Source organism: Macrobrachium rosenbergii, chromosome 37 (assembly GCF_040412425.1).
Source record: "Macrobrachium rosenbergii isolate ZJJX-2024 chromosome 37, ASM4041242v1, whole genome shotgun sequence".
NCBI classification, from domain to species: Eukaryota; Metazoa; Arthropoda; class Malacostraca; order Decapoda; family Palaemonidae; genus Macrobrachium; species Macrobrachium rosenbergii.
This window is the reverse complement of record NC_089777.1, coordinates 37376589-37401288: the sequence shown is the minus strand read 5'-3', so window position 1 is coordinate 37401288 and position 24700 is coordinate 37376589. Positions and strand designations below refer to the sequence as shown.

Sequence of the window (24700 nt, the reverse complement as noted above, 5' to 3'; positions counted from 1 at the left end):
CAGACATCTCTGCCTTTTAGAGCTACCTCTGTCACAAGGACACAATATACTAGGTAACTGTTCAAGCAAGATGCACCTGGAAGACAGCCATAACTTTGTCTACTCTGGTTCTTGAGGAGACCTCTTGCAGGTCTCCTGTTTCTCAGGAAGAGAGGTGCAGACCACCTGTACAATTGCCAAGAAGTTAGGTTGAAGATCTGGGAAAGGCAACTCTTGTTGAGGAAAGACTGCTCTTCTCTCATCCATGCTCCATTTTCCATGACTAGGAAAGCAGGTTGATCCTAAAGTTAAAAGCTTGTGGTGAGTCACAAAAATCATCTATGTGCCTCCTACCTTGCAGGTCCAATGCTTATGTTGATGGTTACACACTTGGCTGTCATCCCAGCAAACGACTAGATCATCATTTTTCCATAATACTGTCTTGCAGTCAAAGAAGTGGAATATTCCCAAGGTACAGTATTACCAAAGTGAGGACCATGTAGATTCCTAAGGATGGAAACTTTGCAGATAAAATCTGGACAAATGCAGGAGGTAGAGCTTATTAAAATTATTAAGCTTGATATAGATCCTCCAAAGCAAGGAAGGGTATACACATTCAGGGAAGGTTTGAAAGCCAAAAGGAAAGGCCTCACAGTTTGTAGCACTAATACGACCGATGATCTGTACAAGTCAGTATTAGGTAGCTGGAGAGGACAAGATAGTTACACATTTCTACAGTTCAAAAACAGAACTACAATGCTTGTCAGGAGAGCTAGAATCTGTCTAACAGTAAGAACTAGTAACCTGAAAATTTGTCCTTCCCAGGTCGATGTCAGGGAACTTGATTTGATGACATGCTCAAAAGGGGTTGAAAGCAACCTAACTGAGGCAACAGAATTCTCTCATCTGGTAAAATGCCAGTGCCAGCAATTAAGGAAGATTAACATCATCTCAAGTTGCCAGCATTCAACTGTCTTGGGAACTACTAGGTGTTCTTTGGTCCTCTGAAAGAAGTGGCAGCCTAACACAGTCAATGTAATCCAAGGACTGAACCTACAATATGGATCAACAACTGTAATTCTCTTCGACAATGAAACCACTAAAGGTGAAGGATTAGGAAGTAGATAAATGAAGGGTTCTCCAGGAACCATAAGCCAACATCCAGTGTGAATGGGTGAAGGTACGTAATATAAATCCTATTCTTGGAGAGGATTGTTTTGTAAAAAAATTGATATCTGACTATCTCCAATATCTGGTGAAATTACTTCGCCAGACCATCTCTTGCGAAATATGCAGGGTGGGAATTCCTCATGCTGGGAAAACTCCTTTATCCACATCATTTCCCACACTGACAGAGGTAGAGTTGATGCCTAAAGACAGGAAAACCTGGCACTCAAGAAGTGGCCAGGTTGTAAAACTAATCAACATTCACATAGTGCTGAGTGATCATGCATGGAACTTCAGAGAATGATGGAGGCAAAGATTAGTGACTCAAAAACAGCCATGATAGGGACAAATCAAGGTTTATTAAACCAGATTATCCTGTCTGCAGGTCTGAAAAATCCCCTCCAAGACTCCACAATCACCTGCAAGAACTTATAAGAATTATGCCAGGGTGGGTGCCAACTGAGAGTGTTGCATTCTGTACAGTAACCTCTCAGAGATAAAGATCATATCGGTTGCTGGAGATCCAGGAAAAGACTATGTCCTGCTTCAGTCATGTAGCCAAACCTTCAGGTGTGGCAATATGGAAGCCCTTAATATCACCAACAGAACATTAGCACAACGATTGTTAAAATTCTGGTTGAATTGGTAGTGTTACCAGTAAACTGTTCAAGGCAGGTGCTGGTTTGATTATTAACACAATCACAGACAAACAAAATACCAGTATTGCATAAGGAAGAGTGTATATAATCACTATAAGTCATACTGCCACTTCTGTTGTTGACAGTCCCATGTCCATCTAAACCCCTGGAGTGCACCCATACAGCATTAAAATTTTTTTTAATAAAGTTGTAGGCGAGAAATACTCCAGTTGACCCCCAATCTATGGATGAAATACTCAGCAACACAGACTGGCTGTAGATTATAAAATCTAAAACTTTCAAATGAGCCTGAGATCTCTGGTTAGTAAGTTAAAATCAAGTTTCTAATCACCGATTACCATCAGTACGATTGGCTGAAACAGAATCCTCATTGTGATGCAAGTCCAGGACTTTCATTATAAATGCCAATAACGTTAACCACTGCCATCCTTTCTTGTGTCTATGAATTCCTGGTAGTTAACCCTTTGGGTGCTGCATTGTGACTGCTGATCAGCTGGTCTTCTTCACATTTAAAACTTCTTCAAAATTCCTAGTGGTTTTCTCCACTAAACCTGGGCTGAGGCTGTGTAACACCCTTGGCAGGTTTCAGGCACTTCCAAAGGTAAAAGTATGCCAAAATCCCAGGCATTGTATTTGAAAGTCCCAGACTAGAAGGCTTGTATGACTCAAGTGGCAATACAGTCATATAACTCTTCATGAAAATGAAGTCAAATAACTCTAGCTGCAAAACCCTCCACATTAGAAACATTGGTGAGTCCACTGTTGACTCTCTTCCAGTCAAATAATTTCTTACTGGCCTGAACACAAACAACTCATTTCCCTTGTCAATAATTGCTGTGCACAATGAAACTGCACTTTAACTGCCACCCAACAAGGAAGAGCAAGGCAGCATAAGCACTTCTCACCAGCAAAACAGTGATCACCATTAACAAAGTGCACTGAAACAGATGAAAATACTTGAAATTTGTTTTTATTAATAAAATTCACTGAGCAAGTGCACATTTTCAATCAAATAAGATTTTAGGAAGAAAAATAATAATAGAAAAATAGCATAAGGAAAGGGAAAATCAGATGGGACTTGCTAACAACAAAGTATTGTATGCACAAAAAAAAAATTAGGTCGTTAACTACACAGACTCATAGGTCTGAGGTGCCATAATGCCAACCAGCAAGCAACCAATCTTCTAATTGTTATTCTGGTATGAGGTACACAAGGTTTGTGAAGACTAAAGTGTAATAAATAATGCTGTGATATAATTGATGGTTTTGAAAAACAAGAAAAAAAAATTATGGGCAAAGCCCTCTTGTCTCAAGCAATGACCAATGATTATTGCAAATGACAATTACTTACCAAATTGAGGAAAAGGGAAAAAATTGAACATTCATTATTTCTGAATGTAAAATACAAGTCCCTTACCAGCACAATAATTTTATATAAAAAAAATAAATAAATAATAAATCCATGCTAGAATATCTAGCGCATTTATTTCATTGGTTACGTTACCCTGACTTGGCCATGGACCTTACCATGCTTGAGTGATGTCCAAAGGACAATATGCGACAGAGATACTCTGTATTCTTATGTGAAAAACTATTTCTTTTGAACATGAGCACTGACATACTATGCTATATCTCCATACAGCATAATCCATTGTTTCATGAAATATATTGATGACTTCTTTTGATACATATACAAGTTATAAGGTTTTGTATGCGAATAAATTACTACGCGTGAAAGTAGCGGTATATAAGAGCACCTCCTCCAAGACCCAGAACAACAAAGGCAACACAAATGCTAAGGGGTTTAAAGATTAACCTCTTTCTCGCCTCCCATATTTCGTTGGCTCGTTGCTTCTCCACTATGTCCTTGACCTTGGCAGCCCTTGCTTCTTGGCGCTCTCGTCGCTTTCTCTGCCGAACTTCAGTTTCCATGGCTCTGAAATCAAAAAACAAAAATGCTTCAGACCCAGTTAATACTAGGTAAAAACAATTGATAAGAGCATGATGCACAAATTTTAAATCAGTTTAAACAAATGAAATTATATAGCAGGAGTACATCATAAAAAAACATCTTCGTATAGGTATACTGTAGAGTCAGCCAGTCTTCTTGTTTATATACTAAGTGGTGAGTCTTGATGTAAGCCAACTCTCAACATTCTGCTTTTGCCAGGGGATGTTATTACTGCTGTCCCCGTTCTTTCAAACAGCATTTTAACCAACCTAACCAATTTTTCTGGCACTTTTCAACCTAACCAACTTTTCTGGACCTTTTCCCTTTCTTAAATACCAAAACACTACCTCTCTTGGCATTCTATTAAATACCTTCTCCAGGAATATAAACACACAGTATAACTTCCACAGACCTTCCGGCCTCTTTTCCTGAGATGGTCTTATAAAGAAAGAATCAAATGTACCTCTACCTGTAATGAAAATGCATTGTTGTTCATTAATCTTCACAACTGCTCATAATGTCTCATCAAGTATTCTTCCTTAAACCTTCAACAAATGTTTTGTAAGTTTGCTTCTCTATAATTACTGCACTCCTTCACATGTATTTCCCATCTGTTTAAACATATTTACCATCAGACTTTCTTCCCAGTCATGGGGCATTACTTCCTCAGCCCAGATTGCCCTAACAACTCCAGTATCCATTATTCACCTTCTATATATACTACTTTCAACATTTCAATCTGCACCTCCAATGAACCTGGTGCTTTGCCATTTTCATTCTTCATTTTTACTTGTCACCTTCTTTACTTCTATATGTCACATCCCCATCACCAGCCCCTCCACTCTTGACATCTCTACCAAATCCCCTCTTTCATTTTCTGTTTTTAAAAGATATTGGTAATAATCTGACCGTCGGCATTGTATGTTATCATCCTTATGCAAGATATTTCCTTCTCTGTGTCTTTCATGACACCTGATTGACTCAGATCTTGTCTTTACTTTTTCTTTGAGTTTGATGTTTTGTGAATATCCTTTTTACCTTCCTTCATTCCTAGCCTACTATTTACACTTCTTCTGTAGCTCCTCCTATAGCTGTACCCATTATCAACTTAAGTTTCTCTGTCTTCTCTTCATTGTTCCTCAGCACCAGTCCTTGAAAGCCCTAGACTTCCATCTAATTGAATCTTGCACCACTCTATTTTGCAACCAATTTCTTCCCCTTTTGAAAATCTACAACCACTTGTTTGCCAAACCATACCCTCTGGCCCTTTCCATTCTACAAACTTCCTCCTCACTTAAATTTGTTCTACCTGAGGTCTTTCTCTTACTACTTCTTATATTGATCACATTGTTCTGTTCTGGTTTAAGGCCCTTATTTTATTTCCTCAAGTACGGTAAATATAAGATCCTGGTCTGCACTTCACACTTCTTCTGAAGCAGTATCTCCGGATGGGGAGTTCTGCAGAACTCACCCATGGAGGTTCCTATCATCCAATCACCACACCAGACTGTCCCCCAATTCCTGGCTAAAGGCAAGAGGAGTGTCAGAGGATCTGACACTGGTAACCACTGCGCACCAGACGCCAAAGAAGTAAGCATAGGTAGATTCATCTGTGAGGAAAGTCTCTCCAGAGATATTAATTTAGTTAACTGCTGTGGACTTGTGGATCCTAGTAACACATGTACACTACTACTATAGCTCTTTTCCTGTCTGTTAGATGAAAGACTGATGTGTCTGGGACATTCATAGACCATGAATGTGGGCTAAATATGAGTGATGAGTCTGTGGTGGAACACACACACTACAAATGCAAAAATCAAACAAAAACCTACGAGGCCAAAAGTAATGTGGGCCTCATTTAATATATATTAACGTGTCCGATGAACCTGCACCATGTGCTGCAAATTAATCATTACAGTGGCCCAACTTTTATGCACTGCACTTTTTCACATTTCACTTTGTCATGGATTTTTGTACAACATCTTTCAATTTTATGCGCAAACTTTCGCCAATTTGCGAATTTTTCTACAGACCCTATCTCTAAAATTATCTCTAATTCACTTTTTTTTGTAGAGCAACACTGTGTACTATTCACTAATTACTGGATTTTTTCATTAAAAGATATGTATACTGAGAGAGAGAGAAATTAAGTGTTTACATCAAAGTCTAAGCACAATATAAATGGATCTGGAGAGAGAGAGAGAGAGAGAGACTGTGGCATTTATATTGCAGTCTAAGCACAGTATAAATGGATTCTGTAAGTGAAATAACAATTTATTGATATTGTGCTGTGTTTTTTCATTAAAGGAAATGTATAATGAGAGAGAGAGAAAGAGAGAGAACTGAGGTATATATACATCGAAGTCTAAGCACAGTAACTAGCTGGGGACGAGACTTGACAGGCGCAGTTAAACTATAGCTGGGGAGGAGAGTAATGTTGGTTTTGTGTTGCCTACATATGAAATTCAGATTTTAAATATTATTATGGTGATTAGAGATAAAACATCAACAGTGATAAAATATTCTCGTGTACTGTTACAATACACATGGATAATCACAATCCACTAAACTTGCAATGAAATACGACAAAATAAATCAGACAGAGCATAAAATATGGCAAACCTACGTTACGTATGCACTGGGTTTGTTTATTTTGTGTTTTTTATATTTATGGTACAGTAACTGATATTTCATTCAAGTATATTTACAGTGCAGTACTGATATATATGAGAGAGAGAGAGAGAGAGATTGTGTTGTCGGAGAACTTGCTACTGGTGGTTTTGAGTTGCCTAAGTATGAAATTAAGATTTTAAATATTTCTAGGTTGATTAGATCAATATAATAATACAGTATGAATGGAGTCTGTACGTGACATGCCGTTTATTGATATTTTGCTATTTTTTTATTACAGGCTGGTTATGAGTTGAGAGAGAGAGAGAGAAATTAAGAGAACTTTACTGGTGGTTTTGAGTTTAAGTATGAAATTAAGATTTTAAATATTTTAGGTTGATTAGATCAATATAATAATACAGTATGAATGGAGTCTGTACGTGACATGCCGTTTATTGATATTTTGCTATTTTTTTATTACAGGCTATGTATATATATAAAGAGAGAGAGAGAGAGAGAGAGAGAGAGAGAGAGAGAGAGAGAGAGAGAGAGAGAGAGAGAGAGAGAGAGAGAGAGAGAGAGATTCTGTCTCGGAAAACTTGCTACTGTTGATTTTGAGTTGCGTAAGTATGAAATTCAGATTTTAAATATTTCTAGGTTGATTAGTCAATCAATATAGTAATACAGTATGAATGGATTCTGTATGTTAAAATGTTAAATAGCGCCTTATTGATTTTGCCTTTTTTTTATTAAAGGCTATGTATAGAGAGAGAGAGAGAGAGAGAGAGAGAGAGAGAGAGAGAGAGAGAGAGAGAGAGAGAGAGAGAGAGAGAGAGAGAGAGAGAGAGAGAGAGATTCTGTTGTCAGAGAACTTGCTACTGGTGGTTTTCAGTTGCCTAAGTATGAAATTCAGATTTTAAATATTTCTAGGTTGATTAGATCAATATAACAATACAGTATGAATGGATTCTGTACGTGACAAAATGTTTTATTAATATTTTGCTATTTTTTCATTAAAGGCTATGTATACTGAGAGAGAGAGAGAGAGAGAGAGAGAGAGAGAGAGAGAGAGAGAGAGAGAGAGAGAGAGAGAGAGAGAGAGAGAGAGAGAGAGAGAGAACAAGAATTTTTTAATAAATTTATGGGAGATGGTGAGGACTAACCACAAAAGACTGGATCAAGTACAATGTAAACCAAGAACTTCCTGTAATAAATTTTTTTATCATAAATACATTTGTATGTGATCACAAAAACACTAACATGACGCAACAAACCTAGCATTCTGTTTGGAAGAATATGTCCCAATGTTCTAAACTACCCATGTATTTTAGATATGCTCTACACAATAGTACTATCCTGAAATACGTACTGTACAGTAAATATTTTAAAATCATCTTACCACACAGCAAAATATTAATAACATGTACATACATTATGTGCAGTACAGTAGATGATGCGCAAAGTTACCTAAAAAAAAAAAGTGCTTGTCTGAATTATAGGGGATACTTAAGAGTAACAGTTGTAGGCGGGGTACGTAATGTTGTAAGATGACTTTGAAACGATACTGGAGTGCTTTGGGATGATAGTTTGAGGTATATTTTTATTTGAAGTGTCAAGTTGGGTGATGAACTGTTAAAATAGGCAGTTATAAGCATTTTAGGGGTTCATATACTCAAGAGTAACAGTTGTAGGAGGGTAATGTCAGATGACTTTGGGTGTTCTGGGATGAAGGTTTGGGGTGTATTTTTGTTTGAAATTATATTAAATTGTTGTAGTATGATAATTTAAGGTATATTTTTGTTTGAACTATCAAATTAGGCAGTGAACTGTTAAAATAGGCAGTTACAAGCTTTTCAGTTTCAGGAGTACTGGGTATTTGGCAGTTATAAACATTTTTAGAGGGTATTCCACATTTCTGCAATGGCTTCTGGAACCTATCCCCAGAAAGTGGGAGTCTACTGTATACTAAAACTGTTCAGTAAAAATGTTAAAATCCTAAAGGTACAAGAGTTGTTAACATATTTCCTTCAAATATTTCATCTCATTATACTAATTCTACTTACATTGAATTGGCATTGTTTGGACTAGTTGCAGGAGAGGATTCTGGTCCAGAACTATCTCGGCTGGGAGGTTCAGCAGGCAAAGGTGGCAAGCCATCCTCTGTAAATACATCAACAGGTAAACATTTTTAAATTAATAAAAACATACTGTACATCAAAACTTTTAAAAGATAATAGTACGACACACAATTACAGATTTCTCCATTATCAACCAGTATAACAAAAACTCACAGCACACAACTACACATTTCTCCACTGTCAACCAGTATAACACAAAAACTCACACACTCCTAAATCCAGCTCATGGTTTCCTAACAAACACAATTTGTTACTAATGTAACAGGAAACCTATTAGCTTCTAATGACAAAGTATCTGAACATTTTCAGTTAAATTATTTGCAATATCATATAGGTAAGATAAACTTATTTTATTTCACAACAAATGCTTTACTTATAATTAGTCCACATTTTAGGTATTCATGGATTCTGGGCACTTCATTCTCAACAGAAAATAGTCTGGTGGCTGGCAGTACAGATGTATCCTAAACCTCAAGGTAACAAGGCTTCCATTTTCCTAGATATAGTGGTTAGCTATTTTGCCAGAATTAATTCTCTATTTTCTTTACTCATGCAAGCAGATGGGCTATCCAGCACCTGCAAAGACTTGGCTGGCCAAGGGTGAAGAAAAAATTCCTGGATGGTCTCTTGGAGATGACAAAGTGTTCCTCTGAACAACAGACCAACTCTGTAACAGCATGTAACACCATTCCCATATATACTGCCTGCATGGAAGGCACCACGACTAGCCAGGTCCAAAATGATCTGTAGGCCCTAGGACCAACACAAGTCTTGAAGGACCTGCAAGAGATTCTCCAATTCATCCCTAAAAGAAACCAAGACTTGCCAGTCATCAATAATCCTGTGGAGACATAGGCCCATATGACGAGCCCAGGTGGCTAAAGTTCTTGTGAAGACCTGAGGGGCTGTAAAACACTGAGGCAAACAGTCTGGAACTGGAACACTCAACCTAACCAAAAGTAAAAACAAGAAGTGGGTGAACTGATACACAGAAATACATAACCCAGGAACTTACGATAATTACGATCTGTAATAAGTCCCCAGCCTCCCAAAGCCTTCAAAATGAAGGAGTTGACTGTAGAAACCCAGTATTTTGTTGATGAATCTCCTCAAAGCTTTCACGGCCAACATGGATGCTAACTCCTTATTAAACATACTCTCCAACTCCTTATTAAACATGCATCTCCACTGGACTGGAAGCATAAGAATCAGAAGTGATCCACTGAAACCACGGCCTGAGGAAAGGGGCCTGAATCAAGGACTGGAAGGCAGTAACAGTCATACAGAATCTCTACAGACCAAAGTTCTATACTGAAGGCCTTCCAAACCCTCCAAAATACCCTGAAAACAAGCCCTCATGAGAGAAGAGACTGGAGGGTATAGCAGAACTTTATCTTCTCTGGTCCAGTGACAGAATTTGCATACACAATAATAGTCTGGTAATCAGGAAACATAGAAGACAAGGAGTAGAGCACCCAAAAGATGCCATTAGAGCCAAAGTAGTGTTAGAACAGGCAGGAAGAGAGCAGGAGGTACACATGAAGTGAGGGAGGCAAAAGGCCTCCACGAACAAATCAACCAGAGACAACCTTCTTGAAGCATACCTGGGGAGAAGTGCTCAATGAACAAAGGAACTCTAACAAACAAGGAATGGGTGCATTTACAGAGGGTGGGAGATGAATAGGGAAATAACTTCTGAGACTGAAACAGGTGACAATCAAACAGGAATACCCCTTCCATGAGTAATGGGGAGAATGGCTAAAAAGAGGCTTCTGCAGAGGTGACCCATTGTCAGGAGATACGACAAAAGAAGTCGAGACCAGTGACAGTCTAATGTTCCTTCCCATGCGCACTCTTGATGCAAAGCAGTGGAAGCCTATCATGACAGTGGTGGATACAGCATGATAAGTAAGAATCGGAAGAACCAACATTTAGCAGCACTGGATGTACATTGCCTATACTATATATCTGACTCTGAACATGCAGAATCCAATGAACTACCAACCAAGTCTTCTGAGGTGAGTGCTGCTGGCCCCCACATTAAAGACAATTTGAATACAGGTCCTTATCTAACAGCAACATGAAGGTGTTGAAGGCTTCATCCTCAAAGATCACACAAGTGCAATGTGGCATGGCTAAAGTAAAAAATAATTCTTAATTTCCCCACAAAAAAAAAAACTGCAATTCCCAATAACAAAATACAAGCAGTCCCCGGTTATTGGCGGGGGTTCCGTTCTGACGGCATGATGATAAGTGAAAATTGGCCATCAGTGCCTCTGTTAGGTGCTGAAAATCGCTGATTTTCGTCGCTAGACAAGCCCAAAAAAACCAGGTCACCGATAACCGGGGACCTCCTGCATATTAAAATACTACTGATAACGAAACACACACCAGTGAAATTCTGAGACAGAAACAGAAAACTGAAGGGAAGCATTACTGTGGACTGATAAAAAAACTGCCAAAAATTCACTGAAGAATATTAACCAACAAAAAATATACAGACTTTTTTCTCTGGTAAGCACTAATACTAAACACAGACAAAAAATTACTACATGACAAAATTATAAATTACTGGAATTAAGTAAAAAATTAAAAAATTATGGAAAATACTGAAATCCAAGAATCAAAGAGAGGCCAATCCCAAGACCAAAAAGTAAAAAAATAAGAATGTATTCACAATAACACCTGAAGCAAATAATGCCTCTGACCTGAAGGTAAAAGGCACTGAATTATGGAATAATATTCACATAGTACTCAGCACAACTCACTGAAATGAAGCAAAATAACAGGTCATTGAAATATGAACATGAATTAATGACACATCACAATAACATCAAAAAGTGCTGATACTGAAAAATTATAGTATTATGCATTTGCCTACAATGAGGTCTCCTTTCTCCTTTCATGATTTATCAAGTTGGTGAGGCTGGGAACCACTGGCATGGAAAGGCTATTTTTGCTTAATGGGTTTGTATGAACAAATGAGCTTTGTCTACATATTTATGTAACAAAATCTCATTACCACTTCAAACTACTGTACTTAAAATGATCCTGCACACCTCTGGAATTATCATCATTGTCCTCTGGTCCTGTGTCTGATCCTTCACCATCTAACTCCTGAGCAAGCTGACTTTCAATCATGGAACGAGTCAAAGAGTCCGTACGAGGGGGTGGCTGTGGTGGTAAGTCTTCAACTAAGGATGGCTCTTCACTGCTACTCTCTTCACATGGGTCCTGTAATAGAATCTACACTTAACAACTAATCTAAAATAAGGAATTGCAAACTTCAATGTAATATACACAATTAGAATATACAAGCTCCTCACTTAATGGCATACCTGTTTAAAGACCACTAAGATTTACAACCACCTCTCAAACCAGTCAGTTAGTGTAAACAGTACACTAGCTGTATGTGTAAACTACAGGTTCCATAAACAATTGCATGAATGCCTGTCTGTCTGTATGTTTACCAATTCTCTCTTGCACTGTTTATTGGTATCTTGATGTGTGTTTTAAATAACTCTCTCTCTCTCTCTCTCTCACCTTATGTCTAATTGCAAATACTCCATAAAGCAAAGCATAGGTTCATACTCATGTCGGAACAACTATAGGTTAAATATAAGAAATTATTTAAATCTCTGTGCATTAGAATAAGATTCACAATAGGTTTACTTAAATAGTTACACAAATGATTAAGTTTTTGTTATGTAAAGTTGACATGTAAGCCTAGCCTATTCGCTAGCCTGCTTATGTATAAGTACACATGTGCACCTTGTTAAGGTAAACTATGCCTCTCTCTCTCTCTCTCTGCTCAATACAGTACTGTATTTAATACAATGTAATATAACATTTTCAGTGTGTGTATGTAAGTACATGCACCATCACATAAAGAAAATTACATACAGTACTTATATTGGCTCTCACTGCTTTTAATCTCTAAGCTTTCTTTTCTTCATAAAAGGTTTGGCATTAGAGCTTTCCCTTGCTCCATCACACCTACTTTACATAATTTGGCATTAGAGAGAGAGAGAGAGAGAGCGCACAAATGCAATGCATACATGTACATTTACATATGCACATATACACAGTGTAAAAAATATATGCATGTAACAATACATTGTTGTATTAAGTACAATACTGTGCTGCATTAAATAAATGTACAATACAAATGCTGTAACAGTGTGTTGGTATTACAGTACTCAGTACACCTAAAAATGTTAAATATGAAATAAAGATTATATAAAACAAACCCACTACCAATAAAGTATACTTGGAATATTGGTAAGGGGCAGCAGTTCCTAACATATCAACCAATCTGCTTACCAAGCAAAGTCATAGGAACAGAGCTCAGTCAATAAGTAATGAGTGGCTGTAATGCTAAACCTTCCAAATCATTCCCTACAAATAAAATTACACATCTAACCTACCAGTAGTGGTGTACCATATAACTACGGGCACTTCTGTTTATTTCCTCACCTAAGGTTTTTCAAAAATCTAATCAAGCACATAAAATGCAGTATATCAAACTATAGGGATTTACAAAACTTGTATAACATACTAAACTATAGGGATTTACAAAACTTGTATAACATACTAAACTATAGGGATTTACAAAACTTGTATAACATACTAAGATGATAATTAACAAAACAAAATATGGCATGTAAAAGAAAAAACTGAGCAAAACCAAATTACTGTATACAGTCGTCCCTTGTCTGTTGCGGGGGTTAGGTTCTAGGAACCCTGGCAAGAGGCGAAAATCTGCGCAGTAGCAACCTTATATTTATTTTATTATTTACTGTATATGTATATATTTTAAGGCTTTATAAACCCTCCCCACACTCTTATGAACCTTTCCCACACTGATATTAACCTTTCCCACACTCTTATAAACACTTCCTATGCACTTAACCCTTAAACGCCGACTGGACGTACCGTACGTCGACTAAAATTGTCTGTTGGGTGCCGAGTGAACGCATGCACGTCGACTACAAAAAAATTTCAACCTTCAGTCAACTTTGACTCGAACCGAAATGGTCGAAAAACGCAATTGTAAGCTAAAACTCTTACATTCTAGTAATATTCAATCATTTACCTTCATTTTGCAACAAATTGGAAGTCTCTAGCACAATATTTCGATTTATGGTGAATTTTTGAAAAAAAACTTTTTCCTTACGTCCACAAGAGTAACTCTGCCGAAAATTTCAGAAATTCTTTCGTCATATTGTCGTAATTTTTGCACTGTTTTATATCAGCCATTACATAAAGTTTTCTATATGAAGATGTGCGCAATTTCATGTAAAATACAACAAAAAACAACCGATGGTTGTAGCTTTTATCAGTTTGGAAATATTTTCATATAAATCACGATAAGTGCCAAAATTTCAACCTTCGGTCAACTTTGACTACCGAAATGGTAAAAAAACGCAATTGTAAGCTAAAACTCTTACATTCTAGTAATATTCAATCATTTACCTTCATTTTGCAATAAATTGGGAGTCTCTAGCACAATATTTCGATTTATGGTGAATTTTTGAAAAAAACTTTTTCCTTACATCCGCGCCAGAAATTCTTTCATCACGTTGTCGTATTGTTTGCACCGTTTTATATTAGTCGTTACATAAAGTTTTATATATGAAAATGTGCGCAATTTCATGTAGAATACAACAGAAAATAACTCATGGTTGTAGCTTTTATCAGTTTTGAAATATTTTCATATGAATCATGATAAGTGCCAAAATTTCAACCTTCGGTCAACTTTAACTCGACCGAAATAGTTGAAAAACGCAATTATAAGCTAAAACTCTTACATTCTAGTAATATTCAATCATGTGCCTTCATTTTGCAACAAACTGGAAGTCTCTAGCACAATATTTCAATTTATGGTGAATTTAAAAAAAAAAAAAATTTTTCCTTACGTCTGCGGGCGGTAACTCTGCCGAACATCTCAGAAATTCTTTTGTAACTTTGTCGTAATGTTTGTACTGTTTTACATTAGTCGTTACATAAACTTTTATATATGAAAATATGCGCAATTTCATGTAGAATACAACAGAAAATAACTCATGGTTGTAGCTTTTATCAGTTTTGAAATATTTTCATATAAATCACGATAAGTGACAAAATTTCAACCTTCTTGGTCAACCTTAACCCGACATTTTGTATATTTAAATGGTCGAAAAAAAACGCAATTGTAAGCTATAACTCTTACATTCTAGTAATATTCAATCATTTATATTCATTTTGCATTAAATTGGAAGTCTCTAGCACAATATTTCGATTTATGGTGAACTTTTGAAAAAAACTTTTTCCTTACCTCAGCGCGATAACTCGGCCGAACGTCTCGGAAATTCTTTCGTCATGTTGTCGTAATGTTTGCACCCTTTTATATTAGTCGTTACATAAAGTTTTATATATGAAAATGTGTGCAATTTCATGTAGAATACAACAAAAAATAACTCATGGTTGTAGCTTTTATTAGTTTTGAAATATTTTCATATAAATCATGATAAATAGAAAAAATTCTACCTTCGGTCAACTTTAACTTGACCGAAATGGTCGAAAACTGCAATTGTAAGCTAAAACACTTACAGTCCAGTAATATTCAGTCAATTACCTTCATTTTTCAACAAACGGGAAGTCTCTAGCACAATATTTCGATTTATGGTGAATTTTTTAAAAAAACTTTTTTACGCCTGCATAAATTTTTTCAACTGGAGTTACTAATTCATGCATCATTTTGTGATAATATTTTTCTGTGTTGCTTTGATCGTTTTACAATTTGTTATATACCAAAATCATCGCAATTTAGTATACAATACAAAGAAAAAAAAAATAACAAAAAATCGTTAGCTTTAACCGTTTTGCTCACAGCGTGATTTGTATACAATTATATATGAAATTTTTTTTTTCAGTCATATATTTCAATATTTATATATGATAATGATATTTTTTTTCATTTCTGATGGTTGCATACTAAACTTCAGGCAATGACAAAAAAAGGAGCCAAAAATGAACTCTTAATCTTAAAAACTAAGCGTGCTGTGATTTTTGGAAAAAAACTTTTTCCGAAATAGTTCGCGCTAACTCCCAAACGCTGCCGGCATACGACAGACACTTTTGTAAATAGAGGCTCGGCCTTTAAGGGTTAAACACTTCCTATGCACTTAAACACTTTCTATGCACTTAAACACTTTCTATACCCTTAAACCTACGTAATAGTTCACGGAACAGAGCATCAACAGTGATAAAAGTTCTCTTGTGTATGTACGTACATATTACGATTTACTAATTTTCAAATATTAACATTAATGTAAACACATTAATATGTTATTTCACTTACAGAATCAATTAAGTACACTGTATAATTATTTTGATCTGTTATCATCGTGATATGTATAAAAAACAATTGTCCCAGAGAGAGAGAGAGAGAGAGAGAGAGAGAGAGAGAGAGAGAGAGAGAGAGAGAGAGAGAGAGAGAGAGATGTTTACTGCATAGAGAGAGAGAGAGAGAGAGAGAAACTGGTGTTTACAGCACATAAACGAAGTCTCAGCACAGTAGCTTGGGACAAGACTAAGTCTTGACTTGCCAAGGTGGGGATGGGAGTGTATATAGTAACCTCATGTCATTTACATATGAAATTCGGATTTTAAATATTTTTACGGTGATTAGAGATGAAACATCAACAGTGATAAAATATTCTCTTGTGTACTGTTAAATGTGTAATAATCACAGAGTCAGCTACTAAACTTCTAATGAAGCATGGTTCAGTAAATCAGAGAAAAAAACAAATATGGCAACACGTACCTACAGTAGAAACAGTTACAGATGTCGGGACAATGGTTTTTTTTATGCATATATTACAATAATAATAGATCAATATTATAATTTATTCTGTATTATTCTGTAACTGAAATACAGTTTTATTGAAATGTTGCTGTTTTTTCATTAAAAGATTGCATGCTCAGAGAGAGAGAGAGAGAGAGAGAGAGAGAGAGAGAGAGAGAGAGAGAGAGAGAGAGAGAGAGAGAGAGAGAGAGAGTTGAGAGAGGGGGGGTTTTGGGGTGTTTATGTACACTGGTAAACTGTTTTGTGATTTTGTGGGATTTTAATTTAGCATTTTATATATTTTTTGCTGTTACATTAATATTAATATTTGAAAATTAGTAAATAATTTTTTTATAAAAAAAAATGTATTAATCATGAAAATAAAAATTTTAGGCTATAAAATGCTTATTTTACCACAAAAATAAAAATAATACAGCAAAATCTTACGATATAGAGAAAAATCCGCAATACAAATTTAGATATATTAAATAAATTAAAAAATCTGCAATGCAGTGAGACTGCAATGTGTGAACTGCGATACGGCGAGGGACGACTGTATTCATTTTCCCCAATAATTACATTGTCATCTTAACTAAAAAGGGAGAACAGTACCTTATACAGGCAGTCCCCGGTTTATGACAGGTCCAGCTTACGACTTTCCGCGGTTACGACGCTTTTCAAATATATTCATCAGAAATTACTTCCCGGTTTACGACACGTTCCAGGGTTACGACACATCGTACGTCGATCCAACAGAAAAAATATGGCTCCAAAATGGCAGTATAATAAAAATTTGGAGGCTTTTTATATGAAAAACTTGATAAAAATGCAGTTTACATCATTTTCAATACACCCAAAGCATTAAAAGTAAGGTTTTCTTAAGATTTCTGCGATTTTCGATGATTTTTCGGTTTACGACGCGGCGTAGAAATGGAACCCCCGTCGTAAACCGGGGACTGCCTGTACATGCTCAAGGTCCTCTACAGTATGACAAAAAGAATTCTCTTACTCTATTAAAGTAAAAGTTCACTTCTCTGGATAACAATATAATGTAAAGCAATTTTCTAACCCCCTATCCCTTACATAATGATTGTTTTAACCGTGACTGTTGAGCTCTATACTTCCTGGTTCAGCTTGCTATTTTCCCAATAAATGCTAGTTGACATACATTAAAATTAGTTTTAACAAATGGATTGAGCTAGAAGTGATTTTTGCCCATTTCAATTCTTCTGGGCAACTATATACCACAAAAAGGATAAAATATACAAAAAACTAAGATTACTTTAATCTAAGAATATGTCATATTTTGGGAAAGAATTTTCATCCTAAGAGAATAATAGACCTCATAGCTAAAAAGTGAAAGCTTCGGGAAAAGATGCAGGAGTACAACTTTCTGAAAATATAACCTATGATGCAAAATGGATTTTATGTTCATTGAGATTTAGTTCAACAAACAGTGCACATTCCCAAGGCCTAAATTCCAATTAATGTTAACACAAAATTCAATGCCATATGATGTAGCCCTTCTAAAAAAGGCCATAATACAGACAGGGGTCCACTAAAATTAAAACCCACATTCTCACTAAAATTAAAACCCACATTATCAACTACAACATTTATTACATTTTGCTCATGGTTGACAAGCAAATAAAAAGGACATACCAAGTCACTGATATAGTTTACCTAGAGTTGAGTCATATAACTATCATTGTAAACTCTGCTTCATCACATCAAAATAACACTTCCAAGGACTGGTAACAGCATTGTTTCTCACATATAACTTTTTAAAAAGTCTCTAAAGGCTACATACCTTTCCATTAACTTCACCCATTTTGTGTGCTCCGTATACAATAGCCTGGTATGAAAAACGAAGTTGGTCTGGGGTCTGGATCAGTCCCATCCGTTGCTTACGCATATCTAGTAAGACTTCTAGCACCTTTCCAGCATCAGAACTGCACAACCCTCGAGATAACTGTCAATGTACAATAATATAACAGACTAAGGAAACAAGTCATCAGAAAAATAACAAATTTACATGTGAAAATGTGACTTCAAAAGAAATTAATACTTGTTACATAAAAAGACTGAATATTCTTATTAGTACTGGGTATGCTACATTATTAAAATAAAACTTCAGACAAGTATAACAACCAAAAAATTAAACACTAAAATCCTGAAAATAATTACCATCATCAAGAAACTATCCACAAGACAGAATGTTCCCGATCGGCCAATGCCAGCAGAGCAATGGACAATAGATGGGCCAACATCCGGTTCTAGGACGCCACTTGCTCTCACAACATTAAGGAACTTGTAGAAAGCCTCAGGAGACTGTGGAACACCAAAGTCTGGCCAAGTGGTGTAATGGAAATGCAAAATTGTTCTACTAACACCTGTTGACACTTCAGTCAATCTGTAAATAAAAATTGGGAAGACTGTCAATTTATTTTCTATTGGGTTCTGATATTGTGCCCAAACTGAAATTGTAGGGTCCCATGGTTACTGGAGAATGAATTCACAACCACAAAAATAATGAACTTGGCTGAGTCTGACTTAGGTTTGAAAAGGTGCACAGCAAATAAATTTCAGTTTCATGACTTGGCAAAGTTCTTCCAAAAATAGTACACTATCTTGAAATACACTACTGTACAGGTCGACCATCACTGATCCAGTTCCATCACTAATCTTGCGCTAATTTTGGCTACTGTAACTTCCACATTTATGACAGTGCTGACACCTATGCAAAAGAGGCTAGAACACTGCCAATATCAGCAGAATTATTACCATTAGAAGATTATACTAGATACAGTAAAGCTGTGATTAAGAAGAAATGGCAAAATAACTGGAGGGAAAGCAGTCTTAACAATAAATTAAGAGAAATAAAAGAAACTGTAGACCCGTGGCCATCATCCTATCAGAATTGTTGTATGAGGTTTTCAGTAATGTTGACACAGCTAAGAATTGGTCACACTAAACTGACACATGGTTACCTGATGAGTAACCCCCATGCCCCTATACCTATGTAAAGTAAATATGTAATATACAAATAACAGTAAAGCATATTTTAAAGGTATGACCAAAATATAGAATCCAAAGAGACATTTTATTTAGAAGATATTCCTTTAAAGATATACTGTCAGAAAATGACAAATTTTCACTTTTTAATATTTTAAAATTCCTTAAATTTAATCATTTATACGATAAAATATAAGATTCATAGAATAATTTATAATATATTCCTAATTAACTTAATTCTTAGATAAACATATGTCGCTAGGTTTAATTAAATTATTAGGGTTTAAATAGCTTGTCTAATCCTTCGGGCCAGCCCTAGGAGAGTTAATATTAACTCAGTGGTCTGGTTAAACTAATGTTAAAAAAAAAAAAAAAAGCAAAGAAGTTTATGGAAAAAAAATATATATTTAAATTATAAAAATTTAAGTAACATCATGCAGCAGGCAACGCTTACAAGTAGCAGTCCCAGCAATGTGTAAAGCATGCCACACACTATCCAACATTTATATTCAGCATGGTATATTATCATACAATTAAACAATTTAGAAAAGTATGGCTAGGTTGGAAGGATTGGCTAACTCCGATATTTGTCCATTTAAAATGTTTATGCCAAAGATCTGACACATACTGACACTTGACTGTACATCAGTTGAAGTCTGTACCAGTGTACGATCAATCGTGTTTGATAGTTTGTGGCCCGCTTAATATGCATGTACACAGACATATCTATCTTCATGTCTCTCTCAACACTGTTTAAAAACTTTTTAAACAGTAAACGAAGCACAATTTACAGCTATTGTTCTCGGGACTGATGCTAGGACTGTCTCGTCCTAGCACCAGTCCTGAGAACAATGGCTGTAAATTGTGCTTCATTTACTGTTTAAAAAGCTTTTTTTTAAGCTACAGCATGTTGGAAGAAGGGACACTTTCATCATCAACAATTTCACCAGCCAAAAAGGCAAGAAAGGATATCAATAACAATTTTTTCCCTACAACAAACCAAGGTACAGGAATGATGTTGCTGGACTCTGTCCAAAGGAGAAGGAAGTCTCTTTGCAAGCCTGAACGAATCTCGATCTGTCTCTCGTCGTTGTCTTATGTAAGATTCGAGAGGTTGAACTGTCGGAAAAGACTGCAATCGTATTGTCTGTGACAAGATGTTCTACTTGCATCAGACCACTGCAAATTGCCAAAGATGTAGGTTGTGCAACCTACAGCTTTTGGCAAAAGAAAAGGAAAAGCGGAACTACGTGACCTATGCACCGCTTCAATACTAAGGCAGAATCAACCAAATCAGGGTTGAAACCCCTAGTCTTAAGGAAGAACTGAGACAGAAGAAAACGGCAATCTACGGACTACGACAGTTGAGGCAAAACATGCCAGAGAAGGTGATATATCAGGGAGCGTTAGCATAATGTCACAGAATGCCAGTACTAAGTACCGCACGGCTGGGTGGAAAAGGTAGAGGTTTCTTACATGACGTCTCCATAGAACTATGGTGAGTGATAACAGAAGAATTGAAGCGTGGCTCAGAACTACTGAAGTAAATGTAATAAGTCTGTAGCCCTAGATAGCTTGACCAGTTTATGTACATCATGAATACATCAAGGTCAAACCAGAAGACAGTTGAGACAGGTGGCAAAGGGTACAGACCTTGGTCCCAAGACACGCCATGGTTCCCTGTCCGCAGAGAACACCAACGGACCCAGGGCAATCAAGAGGGTGGGCTACAGACAGAGCCAAAGCTCTGACACCTCTCTCGGCGGGGGAAACCAAAAAGGTCAATCACTATTGGGGGGGAGGATAGGCTCATAGGTCACAGATATTCCATGAATTACAACACAGTAGATTTTTTATTAATAAGTGTGGCTAATGGCATTGTAGGGAACCTTGAGAGGATGCTTAGCTGTTGTCTGATGTGCATCCTGATTAGGAAAACTGTATGTTTGTCAAAGGCGTCAGATATTCTTGAGACATGAGAACATCCCTGCCTGGCGATACGACTTTGTGAGTTTGTTCGCCGGAAAAGTCTGGGTCTGGAGAATTCGTGCATATGTGTTTTTTTTGGGGCGGAGCTCTAGGGTGTGAAGGTATTAGTTATCACACAAATTGTCATTCGAAGATCAATACCGAATATTGATAGAAGCCTTTGGTGAAGGCTCTATGGTCCGAGACCTGTCGATTAAGATAGTGAACATTGCTGTTTGGAGGTAGGAAACATTTTCAATTTCCCAAACTATAAATTACCCTTTTCATTTAACATATATCTCACTTGAATGTGGCATTTTCTACTTGTACTTTATAAGTAACATGGGAGGAATTCCCATTTCTTTATTTTTATACATTTGTTTAACATGAGCTTTATTTGACTTCTTCAGATGTTTCGCTGAGGAAGAGGTTAAGATGTACTTATTGGGGAATGTACTGGACTTTGACTTATTTTGACCTATTGTGGGGAAATTATTTAGAGAGAATAATTAGTTGAATAAGGTGGACCTTAAAATATTTGATCATTTGGTGAACAGTAGTATTCCATTTTATTTCATATCTTGTTTCTTGCAATCCAGTTATGTTAGATTATTGTTAAATAAATTATTTTGGGTAATGCTTGTTTCGCTGTAGACCAGAGAGAGAGAGAGAGAAAGAAAAATGCGTGTATGTACAAATGTACGAAGCTAGTAACCACTTTGATGTGGTCACTATCGAGCTACCAATAGATGGAACTTTTTGACTGGTTACAAAGGTAAGCAATGGGAATTACTCTTTGTTGGGTAACAGATTTTTGGTTGGCAGCAGGAACTACACTTGGGTATATTATAGTTTAGGTACATGCTTCTGTGGACAGGAAGGATTATGGGGGGATTTTGTTGGATGATGTGGTTCTAGGTCCTGGTATGGTTTCATGGCCTGCGTTTGAGTCTCCAGCTGGCCAATGAAGAATTAGAGGAGTTTATTTCTGGTGATAGAAATTCATTTCTCGCTATAATGTGGTTCGGATTCCACAATAAGCTGTAGGTCCCGTTGTTAGGTAACCAATTGGTTCTTAGCCACGTAAAATAAGTCTAATCCTTCGGGCCAGCCCTAGGAGAGCTGTTAATCAGCTCAGGTATATTTACTTACTATGGTGAAAGTTCGAGAGAAAGGTGTGCATAAGCCCAGACAGGTGTGTGTGTGTGGATGAGTGTAGTGACAAGCTGAAGGGGTAGTGTGTATGATTTCTATAAGCAATGTATTGAGTTCAGGGGATACTTGGGTGGAGTTGCTAAACTGTAATGATTCAGTTCGGAACTATCAGAAGGGTACTTAAGCGGTCAATTTTGTTGACTGGGTTCAATGAAGATAATTCAGTTGCTATTGTCGGGGACAGGTGTGAATTTTCAGAAGCAGATTTACAGGATAGGAAGCAGCTTTTTAGGGATCATTTATCCAATGCTGATTTTAAAGAATATGTTGAGGGTGTGGAAGATGTTCTGGCTGAGTTTGCGGACATGGTCGCACTTAAAGGGGATTAGTTAGGGTTAACAAATGTATTATATAACACAAGGTTCATTTAGAGGATAAGACTAAACCTATTTTTGTCCCTTCATATAGGATTCCTTTTAAGATTAGAGAACAGGTAAAATAAGAGGTTAATAAGTGGGAGGAGGAAAGCACTGTTAGGCCCGCTCCTCACCTTTCAATTTTCCGTTGTGCCTACGAAGGATGGTTCAGTCCGGGTTTGTATGGACTTTAGGAAGTTGAACGAGAAAAGTCACATAATACAGTACTTAGAATAAAAATTAAAATATGACAAACCTAAGAGTGGTGTAGTTGTAGTGTGAATGATGATCAACATTGAGAAGATCTACACGAAGGCCCACTGTTGATATATCAAGGGAATCTTCTCCACCTTCACTGCTCCCAACTGGCCAATACTGATGACATTTTATCTGTGATACACAATCAAAGAAAGGTATCCAGATATATTAATGTTAAATCTTCAATAAAAAATTAATCTAAAAAAGAGCCTTTGAATCAAGGAGTTCTGAGCAAATACTTTTTAACGTACAATACCAAAAAAATTCAAAAGATACTTGAACAACAGTTAAGCAAGTGGACAAAAATTAAGTTCAAACTAAACTTACCTGATTTTTTTCAATTATTTTGTTCAGCATTATAATCCCTTTGACTCTCTGTTGCCACACCATCAACCAAAAATGAGGTGATGTTTGTGGCAGTGGTCCCTGGGCTAATATGTATGATCTGTTCACACATTCCACCTGATCAGGTAAGAAATAAAATAATGAATTAGAAGAGAAAGCAGAAAGTGAGCCTGCAACACTTGGTAACGATCATGAGATTTTGATTTATAACAAATAGACAGAAAATTACAGTAAACACCCCCCGTATTCGCGTTCTCACGATTCCCAGATTTCTCTATGGAACACATAAACTGTACACATTATTCATGGAGAACTCGCCTATTTGCGGTGTTTTTCACTGAGAAATATTCACTAATTACTGTATTTTCATATTTTCATGACTAAATGCACTTTTTGTGGTAAAACTATTAAAATACTCGGGTATAAGCATTTTTAGACGGGTTTTGATTGAACTATCAAAATAGACAGTTCTAAGTGTTTTTAGAAGGGTTTTAAGTATTCATGGATTTTTGCTATTCATGGGGTGTGTGGTACGCATCCCCCACAAATAGTGAACCCCGGGTATTCGCGGGGGATGTGTCCCACACCCCCCCATGAATAGCTAAAATCCACAAATACTTAAAACCCCTCTAAAAACACTTAGAGCTGTCCATTTTGATAGTTTAAACAAGAAAAACCCTGTAAAATGCTTATACCTGAGTCCGTGAATCATGAGAATGCGAATACGGGGGTTTACTGTATGGGGGTTTACTGTACACTGAAATTTACCTTGACAAGAGAAGCATTAATATAATCTGTATTGGAACCAGAGATGACTATCCTGGTGTGATCATAAGGGAGAACATCTCTGTAGCGGTTTAGGTTCTTGTTTATCCCGGATTTGGCGGCAGTACAAGGCAAATTGTAGGTCCCTTCACTTCGCACACGCTGTAAAAAAAAAACTTTCAAAGATAAGAAAGAGTGTACATTCTCAGATTAAAAGCACTGTCAAGACCCAACAAATACAGTGAGGTACCAGTTAATGTATTCCCAAAAGCCAATACAATTGTAGAACAAAATTTGTTTTTTTCTGGTTGTATAAACTTGCACACAAAAACTCTTACCTTGCTTAACAAAATATGGCCATAACTTTATTATGCAAATTCTATGCAAATAGGTTAAAAAAAAATACTACTAGGATATGCCTATTGTTTTAAACGAAAATATATTAA

General features: G+C 36.5%; 1 protein-coding gene across 3 annotated transcripts in view; it reads right to left on the bottom strand.

Annotated features, from left to right (window-relative positions):
- Positions 1–24700, bottom strand: part of LOC136825494 (tyrosine-protein phosphatase non-receptor type 2-like) — a 90834-nt gene that overhangs the window by 40422 nt on the left and 25712 nt on the right. The window contains exons 2-9 of one of the 3 annotated variants that reach the window (XM_067082047.1): positions 24258–24416; positions 23472–23606; positions 23143–23276; positions 18520–18745; positions 18143–18304; positions 11564–11738; positions 8430–8526; positions 3622–3741 (exon numbers count right to left, since the gene is read on the bottom strand). In XM_067082047.1, coding sequence (XP_066938148.1) covers positions 3622–3741; positions 8430–8526; positions 11564–11738; positions 18143–18304; positions 18520–18745; positions 23143–23276; positions 23472–23606; positions 24258–24416 — 1208 coding nt within the window. Of the gene's footprint in view, positions 1–3403; positions 3742–8429; positions 8527–11563; positions 11739–18142; positions 18305–18519; positions 18746–23142; positions 23277–23471; positions 23607–24257; positions 24417–24700 lie in introns of those variants that run through there. The other 2 variants (XM_067082048.1, XM_067082046.1) reach the window with 2 other exon arrangements.